The sequence below is a fragment of the Grammomys surdaster genome, unplaced genomic scaffold, assembly GCF_004785775.1.
Source record: "Grammomys surdaster isolate TR1022 unplaced genomic scaffold, NIH_TR_1.0 334, whole genome shotgun sequence".
Taxonomy (NCBI): domain Eukaryota; kingdom Metazoa; phylum Chordata; class Mammalia; order Rodentia; family Muridae; genus Grammomys; species Grammomys surdaster.
In genome coordinates this window covers 6,675,243-6,688,831 of record NW_021604753.1, presented here as the reverse complement: position 1 = coordinate 6,688,831, position 13,589 = coordinate 6,675,243, and the positions used below count along the sequence as shown (strand labels likewise).

The 13,589-nt window shown below is 40.1% G+C and overlaps 1 protein-coding gene across 3 annotated transcripts in view; it reads left to right on the top strand.

Moving 5' to 3' along the window:
* The window catches only part of Rbfox1 (RNA binding fox-1 homolog 1), a 176,113-nt gene that overhangs the window by 40,402 nt on the left and 122,122 nt on the right, over positions 1-13,589 (top strand). For 2 of the 3 annotated variants that reach the window (XM_028778317.1, XM_028778316.1), the window contains exon 2: positions 5,944-6,087. In XM_028778317.1, the coding sequence (XP_028634150.1) occupies positions 5,944-6,087 (144 nt within the window). The remainder of the gene's footprint in view (positions 1-5,943; positions 6,088-13,589) is intronic. The other variant, XM_028778318.1, reaches the window with a different exon arrangement.

The window sequence follows — 13,589 nt, the reverse complement described above, 5'->3', positions numbered from 1 at the left end:
ACTTCTTTGTCCTGTAAAGCAAACTTTTCACAGGTCCTAGGTATTAGAACATCATTAAGGTGCCCTCTTTGTGTTACACTTGAACTCTTAACAGTGCCCTCTTACGGCTGGAATGATGGAGCAGAATTTCCCCACTTAATCCAACTTTGTCTTAAACAGAAGAACTGACCCTTGATTCAGTCATTGGGAACTTTGAACTGTAAGTGTGAAATCTTGATATTCAGCTGTCATTTATTTTTGAAGCTTAAATATAGATCAAGGATTTCTAATGAGAAATCAATATGCCCTGCTGAGATTAAGACCCATAAGCATAAGGGACACAATAAATGTCAAAGACTTGGTGCAGAAAATATAATTTAAATGCCCTTTGCACTAATGATGCATCACAATACTTTCCTTGCTAAATAGAGCTAATATAGCTATGTGCTTAAAATTGACTTCATATTTTGTTTCACACTTAAAAACATGTGACTTCTAGACATTATAAAATTACATCTGCTGCTCATATTTTATTTTATTTTATTTTTGTTCAGGGCTGCCCAAGTGTGCCTCCTCAGCACCCTTGAGCTATATCTAGTACTGGGTTATGCATACATGTATTTTTAATTTTCCAAATATAGCTTGGTTCTTGCTTGCTTTCTAATCATTGCTTGGTCCCTCTCCTTAGCTGGCTGCCACTGTAAAGACCTCCACTTTCTCTCTGAATTCTGATTTCTTTTGTAGGTTTACATCTACCACGATTCACTCATCTATCCTCAGTATTAACTTACCTGTATGTAGCACTTATGAGCCACAGACACAAATCTCCTATGCTAGTCTGGAGAATCTAAGGTTCAGAAGGGCTTAAGTAACTAGACAAGTAAAAGATGGAAGTGATTTTTAACTCAGATGCCTAGCTGTAAACAGCCCTTATCTGATGTTTCTACACCCAGTTACTTAGTACCTGTTAAAAGGTACCAGGAATGTTGACTCTACAATGTCTAAGTAACCTACTAAGATAACACTGGGGCAGGGCCAGAATCTGAAAGGAGCTGATTTCTATGGATATTCTCTCAAACAGTCATCCCTGGATTGGTCGATATCAAAATCCAATTTCACTAGGATTAGCTGTGGGTTGCTCAGAGCTATTCATTGAATTAGGAACGATTACAGCGGAGGGAGCCCCGCGGTTCTTTATTAAGGTCTTTGTGGAAACACTAAGTGATCTTCAGGAGATTAAAGTGCCGCTGGTGTTTTCTTAACATTTATAACCTGTGCCAATACCTAGGGAGTTTATTTATTAAGGAAAATTCTTCAGCCAACAGCCTGCCTCCTGATAGGGTTATGCCACAGAAGGCCAACACAGAACCTGGTGAGGTGGTTCTTAATGTACTTGCTCAGAACTTCTGACAAGGGACTCTTAGAGATTTGCTTCTTATGGTTAATGGATCTCCAATTCACAGGGTCTGTAAGTCTTCCTGTGTGATTAGAAGGCTGTTTATCATAGCTCTGTATGTCTGTGGGCCAGAGAAACAGAGGACAAAACTGAAATGTTTTGTTGATGACCATCATGATTAATGTAATGTCCTCTCTTACTAAGTAGGGCTTTATCATTATTGTCCCATTCTGAAATATTATCTACACAAGATAAATAATGATTACTTTTTCCATTTTCAGACATAAGTATAGGATATTGATGATCTTTCTAGAAACTGACAAAGGGCTTCCCACTCTGGCAGAGGGGGGTCAAGAATCTCTATCTATAACCAAGTACATGAGGGGAGGTGGCCAATCTGGCCTGATAAAGGAACAGTTTCTGTCTCTTCTCTGCTTAAGTTGGAACCTTCTCCTTTCTTTCACCCCCTATTGGAGGCTAGCTCTTTTGAGAGTATTCAAGAGCCCAGAGTTGATATTAAAGAATAGCATAGTCATTTCTGGAAAATAGTCACTAATTGAATCTGCACTTCTGGTTTCATGTTTACGAGGGAACTGTCATAGGTTGAGTGGAACCATCTAAAAACACTTCCATAGCATAAGCGATGCCAACTGTGAATGGTTGAGACTATGTTTGGGAAAAGGGATCTTTACAGATTTAACAAAATTAATTATCCCAAAATATCCTTATTTAAAAAGGGCTTTAAATCTAATGGCTAGGGCCTTCATAAGAAGAGGAAGCTGGAGGAGACTTGAGGGAGCCACCCAGGGAGGATGGCCATAAGAAGACAGAATCACATGGGCATCACAAAGCCCCAAACCAAGGGATGCCCAGGAATTGAAGCTGGAAAAGGCAAAGAAAGAAGAAACTTGGCTCTCTGGACACCTCTGTTTTAGATTTTTGTCCTCATTACTATGGTATGAGAAAATACTGTTGTTTTAAGCCAGTACACCTGATTGCAATAATCTAATCAGGGGCAAAGCCAGAGATCACGTTGTTTGTCACAGAACACCATGTTACAATCCAGGGAGGGCTATTTTGCTGGTGGTTTCAAAGCTTTTGGCCTAAGGTTATTGAAGCACAGTATACTATGGAGATATGCAGCGAAGGGCCGTCTGCTCGGTGGTAGCAGTATAAAGAACTGGAAGAACAGGTTAAGGTCTAGTATCCCCAGTGACCTCACTTCCTTCCATGGTGCATCACCTTTCCAGGTACTACCCATTCCCAAACAGACAAGGGTCACTTAGCAAGATGGTAGCTAACACATGTAGGCAACATATTGGATCTGAACCCTAGGAATCATATAAAAGCACAGGTTTGTTCCCAGGATGTTTTCCCTGAAGATTCCCAAAGAAAAAGAAAAAGTCCACTTAGGCCCCAAATGAGGTAGCAAGTACTCTCTTCAGTATATATGGTGGCTGTTCCTTGAACTGAAGTTATGGCCACTTCTACCTATTCCCATATTCTTGTCCTTGTCCTAAGCCTATAGGTCATGGACTGTTATTGTCTTCTCACAGATAAGCAAACTGTAGGCACAGAAATATAAAGGGCTGTGATTCAAATTAGCAGTTGGTGACAGTGGACTTGCATACTACAGTAGGCGACTCTATAGCCCTGGCTGACACATAACTCGTCACCATGAACAGGAGCATGCTCAGCTCAAAATGGCCTCCTTTGCTTTTCTCTCTCACCCCATAAGGCTGACAGCCCTATTCACTCCTCCTCACCTTACAAATTTGGGTTTCATTTTACATATTTTCAGTAAAAAATTATTTCTGCCATAGGTATGCCTACATAACAATTTATGGCTTTTTGTGTAAATGTGTACACTACAAAATGATTAATCGAGCGCTGTATGTTTTTATCAAAGAAAACACCACAAAGATTTCTCCAAAGTCCTGTTTGACTAGAGATGATTAATTTTAATTTTTACATGAGCAGCATAATGCTATTAATCATTTAATATGTTTAATCATAATCTCTGTAATTCCTAATTAGGTTTATTAAACTGAGCCATTCAGCAGTTGTGCACAAATCCAAGTCTAAGTCCCTTTCTTGGGAGGAAGAGAAACTCATTTTAATTCTTTATTCTCAGAGAAATTTCCAATAGGGTGGGGAGAATGGACTGGAAACCTGGGACCATGCCAACTTGGGATCTTGTGGTAGGGCATTGAAACCTCTTACTCTTCGGCAAGGTAGCAATATCATGGTTTAACGGTGATTTCTTTGTCATTGATATGGAACCTGATGTGCTGTTACTAGGAAAAGCAAAAAACAAAAGCAAAACACAGTGACTACTCTGTGTTACCGAATCTGGGTTACAGAATGATGGTGTGTATGTGTATTTAAGTATGATGCCATGATGTGCCTGTGGGCAGCTTCAAGTGTCAGTTTCATCTCTTGTTTGAGAGAGTCTTTCCTTATTGTTGTATATGCAAGACCAGCTGCCCGTACACTTTTAGAAACCGTCCTGTATCCACTGCCTATTTCACTGTAGGAATGCTGAGATTACAGGTGTGAACCACCGTGCCCAGTTTTATGCAGGTTCTGGGGCCACACACTCAAGCCCTCATGATTGTACAGCAAGCACTTCACCAAGTGGACCTCTGCCAGCCTACATAGCTGTTCATTAACTGGCACTTGAAGCTGACAACTGTGATGCTCACTCATTTATTTATTATTCACTTATTAGTGGTGCACCAATCTTTCATGCTCTCAGTCTGTCACCGCATCAGCCAATCACTCAGCAGGCATTTAACATCCGCGTAGCCTGCTGGTCACAATTCAGTCTGCTTGTCATCTTTAAGTGGCTTCTAACAGCCACTTGTTTTTTGTATACAAGGATCCTTTAGGTCTACAACTTCTTTCCACCTCTCAGGTTGCCTCTCTTGTTCATCCTCCTTGTATTCTGTCTGGCTCTACATGGTCTCCCCAGTGTGGAGACTTCTGCTTACATCTTTCTATCTCACACTCTCCTGGCACAGGATTTGTCCCCACCACCTCTCCTAATACACCTCTCTACTAAGTCAGAGCTGATTTGCCTTGGGTCCCCCAGTAGCAAGTACTACTCGAGCTTACTCAGCCTGAACCCCCACAAAGAATTGCCTGCATTATAAATGGTTTTCTTCTCCTACTCTGTCCTACATCATCTTCCTCTTCACATTTCAGGCAAAATAATGTGGCTGTTGCCTTGTACTTGAAATTGACAAAGGCATCTGGTAGAGTTTCTGAGACCAAACCGGTTTAGGTAGGTGGTGCACAAAGCACTAGGAGGTCTTAACTTAAACATGTAATTCAGAGTGTCTGAGGAAGGAAGATGCCAATAATATTCTAGTACATAGGAGATGCTGAGAAGATTGCTAATTATGTTCCCATTATTTGGGTGTTTCTTTTACATTTCACTATGTAAGATTGTCTCCTCTAAATCTCTATTATTTTACACCTGGCTGCCTGCACTGATAGTTTTTATCCTAGTTATATGCCTCTAAATTGCTTATAAATAGATGAGGATGATTCTTTGGTCACGAATTTCAGCTTTGGCAAAGACCCTACAACGGTAGTTTCAAAGACATACTTAAGCGGACTGTGTCTACTGCCACCTACCGGCAGAATATGTTAATTGCAGAGAAAGTACAGAAAAAGGTTCCCTAACTATCCTTTCTGAGTGAAGGGGAACAGAAGGAATAATGGGCTATGCTAGTATTCTTCTATTATCTGCATAAGCATAACCCAGCAGAGCTTTTGTAGAGCTTGGAATATTCTGTTTTCCTTTTTTTTTTCAACACAGGCATTACTTATGTGTGGTTATTAAGCATTTCAAATGCAACAAATGCAAACTCATTTGTGCTTTATTTAGTGTACATTTCTTGAAATTTGAATGATCTCATATGGTATGTAGCAGTAGACAATATAGGTTTGTACAATGAAGAAGCTAAGTTAACATCTTTTTTAGAAAGTTGAGTCAATCATCTTATTCACTGGATGAATTGCAAACCACCAAAGGGCCTTTGCAAATTTTTGACATTTATTAATATTTTACCTGTACAGCCTCAGTTCTTATATATGCATAGCATAACAATCTGACGATCACTGAGGGATACATGTTCTTATTTTTAATGATCTTTAATCCACTACCCACTCTGAACCCCCAAATCCTCATGCTTCCTTTTTTCCCACGATGCTTATCGCCTTCTTCTATATCTATTTATGAATGGTTTTTATTGTGCCTAGATCTATGAGAGTTACACTGCATGAGACCAGGAACTTTTGACTGTTTTGATTGATATGGAATCCAAGATTCATGTGTGGGCACTCAGTGGATGCACAAAGCAAACATTTTTGCTGTTAATAATAATAATGATGATAAAAGACCAACAATGTTTGTCACATAGCATCCTGCCATGTAGAGGAGAAGGGCGGGATTTGGGACCGAGTGCTTATGGACCTCATCCTGCCGTACTGGGGAAGGGAGAGGACATTGGGACCGAGTGCTTACTCAGTACCTCTTTCCTTTCTTCTTGTTCCTTTAGCAGACAGATGATGCAGCCCCGACCGACGGCCAGCCTCAGACACAACCTTCTGAAAACACAGAAAACAAGTCCCAGCCCAAGCGGCTGCATGTGTCCAACATCCCCTTCCGGTTCCGGGATCCAGACCTCCGACAAATGTTTGGTGTAAGTAATACCTTTGTCCTCAGGTTTCTTCCTTGTGAGAGTTCTGAGACCTTATCTTTCTAAGGTAGAATGTTCTTATGGGATGAAGGCATTTTAGCATCTAATACCTGGGTCTACAGTGGGTAGATCCCCTTAGGGGTGGCAGGGTGCATTTATTTGTTTTAGTTGTGCTCATGCAGTTTCTGCTTTGCCAGTTGGTCATCTTCAAATAAGTAACTTAAGTGTCAAGCAGAAAATAGACTCCTCTATTAACCACTGATGATAGGGTCCATTGGTGATCCCAAATCCAGCAGCACAGGACCTCACTTTATAACTAAAATGAATGTGGAAGCCTTTGCCTGCTTACCTAGAAGACTGGCCCAGGAGTGACTCTCTCCCACTTGTCTCTCAGGCACTGTGTAATGCAGCTGCAGTGAATGGCTAGTTTAGCATAAAGCTTAGTTTTCAAAATCAGCCACCGCCACCACCAACAAAACTACCAGTTTCTAAATCTGATTTGATTCTTGCATCATACAGTTTCCTAGATGAAGCTTCAAGGGTATTTAGTATGCAGCAAAGGGCAGCCTGGTCTAGGCACTGTGGTGAAACAGAGCTAGCCAGAAGTCACCATTCACCCTGAGGAAATAAATGACAGCTTTGCTTTCTCACAGGTCATCATGACCCTGAATATTTTTCTGGAAGATGTTTGAACAATCTACCCAGGAAGGGAAGAGTTTACCATTTATTTAGTCTCAGCTGTGCCAAAGGACAAAGCTTTGACAAGGCTCAGATAACGTTTTGTGTTTTGAACTGTAGTCACTCTGTATATCCATGATATCCCAGTAGTGGTCGTAAGTATCTGTGCATTCGACCAAAGAACTACATCCTTAACATTTGACTCAGAACAAAGGTGCACTTTTTGGGGACTCCTCTACGAGTTTGTAGAGAGCTGCAAATATGTAAAAACAATAAGAAATGGCCAGATCAGATGTCCCGTTGTGAGCAAAGCTCGTATTATTTTCTACATGAACAGGAAGCCCTGGTCGATGACTCAGGGGCTCTGTGATGAGCCTGAACCTTCTTATACCTTTAACACACACACACACACACACACACACACACAAAAATGTGATGCTTATCAAGTATGCATGTGACACAAAAGCAGACCAGGCATCCTAATATTTAAGAGACCCAGGCTTGAATCCTGACATTTCAGAGGAAAAGGTCAACTTTTGCACTTTTATCGCTCTCTCATTTGGTAATAACCTTGAGTTAAGCCCTCTAACTCTTGCAGAACGAAGATACCCTCGGGCACTCTCAGGTCAAAGATGACTTTGAAAAGTGCAGAGCATTCGAAGTTAGAGTCGAGGTTAAGTGTGTGCAAAGCAGTGGGACCCAGCTTGACTGATGAGTAGCTGCAGGACTTATATTCTCTTTGCCATGTCAAGCCAGAGGGATGTCTTGCTATCCAGTCTGTCTTTATTCATCAAGTGTCACTGTGATGCTGGCTTTGAACTGGATTCTCTTAATGACCACACTCGTAATCCTTCATGGTGACATGCAAGGCAGCCAACCCCAGTTTCTCACCCTTAAGGGTCTATTTTCTTCCCTGGACTTTTTTGATTATCTTGAACTTTACCTGAGGCTACAGGGCTATGTCAGAGATGTAATCAAAATACTCACAGCTGGAAGTTATACAGAGGAGATGCTGCAAGTGTTAATATCTGAATCTTTCTGTCCTTTAGGGTTAGGGCAGATGGCCCAGAGTGAGGGAAAACTTGTCATGTGACAAGCTACCTGATATTAGACCCAGATCAAAATCTATTTGTTTCAAAAACATATTTTTCCCTTCTTCTTTTGAGTCAAAATTCACAAGCAGCTAGCTAACAAGATCTTGATTCGACATGATGATAGATATACCCTTAGCATCTGTCAGTTAACGGAGTGCAGTATACATTTATGAACACTGAAATTAATTCTACTTATCACAAACAACATCTGTGTCTATGTTAAAGAGTATGTGTGGATTTTGTGTGGTTTGGGTTTCATCTATAAAAATCATTGGGCCATATGGATTCTGGACCCCTTGCAATAACTTGGGAGTCCTCTTTGGATTTTACAACTGCTGTTTTGAAGAAATGGAATTTTCCTAAGATGAACAAGGGTGGTCACAAAGCCGTTCTATAATATGATACATTTAGCAGCATGAGTCATACTGAGAGGCATCTGGAACATTCTGCTTGGCTTCCCATGGTGCAGTTTAGGAGACTCAACATAGTTTCCTCTTTCAAATCTTAGTTACTGTAAGTAACCATGATTTAATCCCAGTAAGCTTCCTCTCAAGTGCTTTGGCCATGAGATAATGTCTTTCTTTTTCATGCTATCTTTTGTCTTCTGTCTCCTTGCTAGGGTAGGGTGAAGTGAGGATTGTTACAGAGAAAACTGCAAAGATCATTGTGCCTCCTGTCCCCATTGACTCTATTGTTCAAAGGAAGCACAGAAATTTCAATGTCAAAAACATAACAAGACACAAAGTACCCTCTTTCCAATTGCCTAGAACTTGGCAGTGTCCAACTTGTCCAAGTGCAGAAACTCTCCCCCGTGTTTTCCACAGCAGTCACTTGCCTAATGGTTCTCATAGGTGTCTTGTGTTTTCCTGTGCGCTTTCTGGGGTTCTCCAGTGAGATTGGTATCAGAGTTGATTCCCATCATTGTTCATTTCCCATTGTTCACCTTCGTCTTTGCCAGGGTTACTTCTGCCAAGGCTGCCCATAAATTGTGCATCATGTTACATTTCCTCCCATGCTGTCTTCTCATATGGTATACTCATTCCTGGGTGAAATGGACATGCTACAATATATAAAGCAGTATCCGAAGTCATTTTACATCATTCATAATGCTATGAGTGAATGGGGCTAGTGTGGTTGTTAGGATCACTTATTCTAGATGTTTCTGTGGGATCAATAGCTGAGAAGTTACTGATCTCAGGCCTGACTCTGTGTCTCTTGAGGTCTGCTGGAGCACATCCCTTCACATTTGAATTCTTTCATTTTGTTCTGTCTTATTTTGGTGGTTTTGGAGGCAAGTTCTGATTCTGCATAAAAACTAGCTTCAAACTTGCTGAGTAGCATAGGCTACTCTCCCAAACTCTCTATCTTCCTGCCTCATCCTCCAAAATGGTGAGGATACTACCATCCAGCAGCATATTCAAACTTTTTCTTCCCCATATAGAGAGAATGTTCCAAAAGTATATTTTATTTAATACGTCTTCTGGCAAGCAGTTGGAAAATTTACTACCTTGACTTTGGAGAAGGTTATGCCAGGATTTATCTCCCAGGTTTATATGTGTAGCTAACCAACAGTTGTGATTGGAGACATCAGTATTTCCATATTAAAGTTTTACACTTGAATTCTTGATCTCATTAAGAAAAACTATGTGAATTACAACCAATTTAATTGTAGTGTTTCACTCTTGAATACAAAATACTCATTATAGGTTAATATTTAAAATTTATTATTTCTAAATTGATAATATTTCTGGGTTTGTGATGAGAGCAGACTATGATGCATCCAGACCCCTGATAAAAGACATAGAATCACAAAATCGTTTTTCAGAAACTGTGTGACTGGCTGGCACTCTACAGCTGCATGCCTAAATGATACCACACCCTCTCATTTTTTGTTATCAGTCAGTAAAGTGATTGGGATGCAGATTCATAGACCTGTATTTAATCCTCACTACCTATGGAAAAGAATCAGAAGTGGTAGCCCATGCTTATAATGCCAACACTGGAAAGAAGCACAGGAGGATCCCTGAGGCTTGCTAGCCAGCCAGCTTAGCCTATGTGGCAACTCCAAGCCAGTGAGAGAACCTGTCTTACAAAACAAGGTGATACTGCTTGAAGAAAGACACTTGAGGTTTTTGTCTAGCCTCCGCATACATATGCATGTTCACACATATACATTCATGGACACAAACACATGCACCTGTACACACAGAAGCACACATGTACATACACAAAATAAATAAATACAGTTTTGGATAGAAAAATGTTATTCATGTCTGTCCTTAGTTATACTAACAAAACACATGACTGTTTGCATGTGTAAAAGACACTTGGGTGATGCTTTATTATGGTTACAGTATAGGTGGACTTCTTTCACGTTCATGTTAATGCAACACTCCAAACACAGGGCATTAAGAAGAGTAAAGTCATTTTGAGGACACGTCACAGTGCCTCCTTTTTCTGTACTGAATCCACGTTAAGAACAACTCCAGAGAAGAGCATTCCCATTGATTCTCCAGTTTCAAAAAGTCAGCCCTGAAAACACACAGACAGGTCGCATTATAGGAATTGAATATGTTATCGTTAGGAATACATATGTATAGACATAGGCACATAAGCATACAGTAACAATTAGCAAAAGTAGAGTGGAGGCACGAATTTGAAAGTGTTGGAAAGGGTATATAACATGCTTTTCAAGGAGAAAATGTAATTAAATTATAATCTTAAATGTAATAAAGAAAATTTTAAGAGATGCACCAGAAGGAAGCCTCTTTTTAGTCTCTATACACACACTCTGAATTAACCTTTACTTTTGGGCTTTATGCTGTAGCTGGTGAACACCCTTCACATTTATTTGTGTGTGTGTGCATGTGAAATATTATCTGACCCAAAGTGGTTTAAAAGTGATCAGTACATATTTGCCCAAGTACACTTATATAAGATTCTGGATTTTGGTCTTAATACAGCCATTGAGATACCTCATGTGGGTCCAAGATGCTCTGAATGCTTGTGAATTGTCGAGCAAACAAATGCTAGTTATGTCTGCAAACGAGTCATGTCTATTTAAATTGAAGATGTGCCAGCTGTGTTGGCATCATTAGTACCAAACTTCTCAATTAAACCAATGATACTATAAATACCGTGCACAACTGTCTCAGAAATTGGGCTTGCTTCAGCATTCCTCCTATGGCTCTTTTAACTGGCTTCCAGAACCATCCACCCAGCCACCTGCCAGGGAAGAAAACACTGGAGATCATTCCAGGGCATATGGTGTCATTGTTTCATTTAGGGAATGACACATGCTAAGATGGGTTTCTGATCAGTTTGTCTCATCCGGTTCTTATTTTAAGGGAAGTGTTTTGTGTAGACTGCTTAGGGAAGAGTGTTCCATGGGTGACATTTGCTTCATGGTGTTGGAAGATGTCTTTTTCAGCCTTCTCTTTCCATAAATATATGTGCTTCTAGGCTCTGATGCCTGAAATAAATATAAAAGCATCTGTGGGAATGGGATATTTTGCAGAAGTTGTTCTTCTGAACTGCTTACACAGTGGAGGATTCTTTACTATGGAACTTGGTGCACCTCTGAACAACCACTTTTTCATGTGTCACACTGGAAAGTTTTCTTTGTCGGTTTTTAGTGAGTTTTTTTTTCTGTGTTCTAAATATTGGCACAAAAATGTTCTAAAGGACTGACAAGGTGATTCAGAAGATAAGGTATTTGCTACCAAGCTTGACACACTGAGTTCATCCCCTAGTCCTCTGAGCTCCACATACATGCCTTGACATATGAATACACACATGAACACTCACAACACATAATGTAATTACAAGTTTTAAAAGAAAAATTTTAAAGAATAAAATAAAATTCTCTAAACCAAATGCTTAATGTGTTCCGATTACAGGGTAAGTTTGTATGATACCTGTTAGTACTCTGCTTGCTACAGGTTTTTCTCCTTGGCTTTATCTTCTCATCTTCTCACCTTCTCAACCCAGAACTTCTACATGAAATGAGGTAGTATTACCAAGGAGTCTATGAAAAAGGTTGACTAGAAGACTTAGCTTGAAGAATAGACCCTGTGACACAAAGGATCCAGCTTTGAGATTCTTTATATCCTATAGTCAGAAGTATTATTACTTCAAGCATTTGATATTTCTAGGCTATTGATATATCTGAGCTTTCCTAATTGATACAAGGGTAGAATTTCACATGTGTTTGAAATTGGAGTGTCTGTATATTGCAGATATTTTCTGTTGTTGTTCTTGAGTCATCAAGATGGCCCAGTGGGCAAAGGCACTTGTCAACCAAGCATAATGACTTGAGTTCAATTCTCAGGACTCACAGGTAAAAGGAGAGAACTAACTCTTTCAACTTGTCCTCTGACCTCTTCATGCTCTTAATCACACACACACACACATGCACATGCACACACACACACACACCAGACAGACAGGTAGATATAAATGTTTTATAGAATAATTCTTTTCTTGAGTACTAGCAAGAACCTTTTGCCATTGACTCTCCAAATTTCTTTCAATTCATCAACCTGGGCAGTTTGATCAGAGAAACTACTCAGCTTCTTGGAATCTTTATTCTTTGTTCCCTTTGATTCTGACCTCACCCTCATCCAAACACCACTATCCTTGCTATGGAACAAAGCTTAACACTCTCATCCAGGGAAGAGAGAACAACAGACTTTTGTAGGGTATCACGTCTGTAGTGAAAACCCAGGTTGCACATGCAGGTAGTGGATGACAGGAAAATACCAAATGAAACAAGGTCTGCAGGAATGCATCCCCCTGGCCTTTGTTTCTTTGTTCAGTCATTAAAATGGGTGTTTGCCCTTCCATTCTGCACTGAGGAAAAGAATCCCACCTTACTCTTCCCTGGACCAAATTGCCTGGTTTCAAATAGTCATTTCCACCAGCGTTATGGGGAACAAGCTATATGCTAGAAATACCTACACCATTTTCTATGATATCTAGGATACATAAGAACCTTAATTTAGAAGGATTCTGGATTATCAGATGCTCATGCTCTCAAAGAACCCCTTTGGGGCAGCTCATCATCAATTCCTTGATGGGCAATGTTCACCAAGACTACCCAATGTAAGATTTTTATTACTAACACACACACACACACACACACACACACATATACACTACACAATATTCAGATTTGAATTTTAGTTAAAGAGCAAGTATCTTCTCTTATGTCCTAATTATTATGTGGGGTTTGTTTATTCTATAAAATTTGAAATTTAGGTGTCAATGATCATTTGCATTTTATTTTCCTGTCTGGTTGTTTGATAATTGAAGTTTTTGTTTCTGGGCCTTTTATAGAGCCAGCTCCTGGAGGGGTGTATAATGTGTTTGTGTAAAAGTACATCTCTCACCTGGGAGACACGGTGGCATCACCCTAGGCCCATCCTGGCTCTGCAGATATCTGGATTATGACACACCTTTTGTGTGTGCACTTTTTTCACATACTCTGGCTGCTCTGATTTTTTTCTGTGAGCTCAGAGTTAAAACCTTCAAGATCACATTCTAGTTGGGTATTTTATTATCCAAATCTCAGCTCCCTTGGGGTGTTTATCCCAGTGGCTGGTAGAAATGTTGTATAGGTAATCACTAGCCATTTTTAATCTCTGCAGCTCAGTGCCTGGGAACACATTCACACACACACACACACACACACAGAGAGAGAGAGAGAGAGAGAGAGAGAGAGAGAGAGAGAGA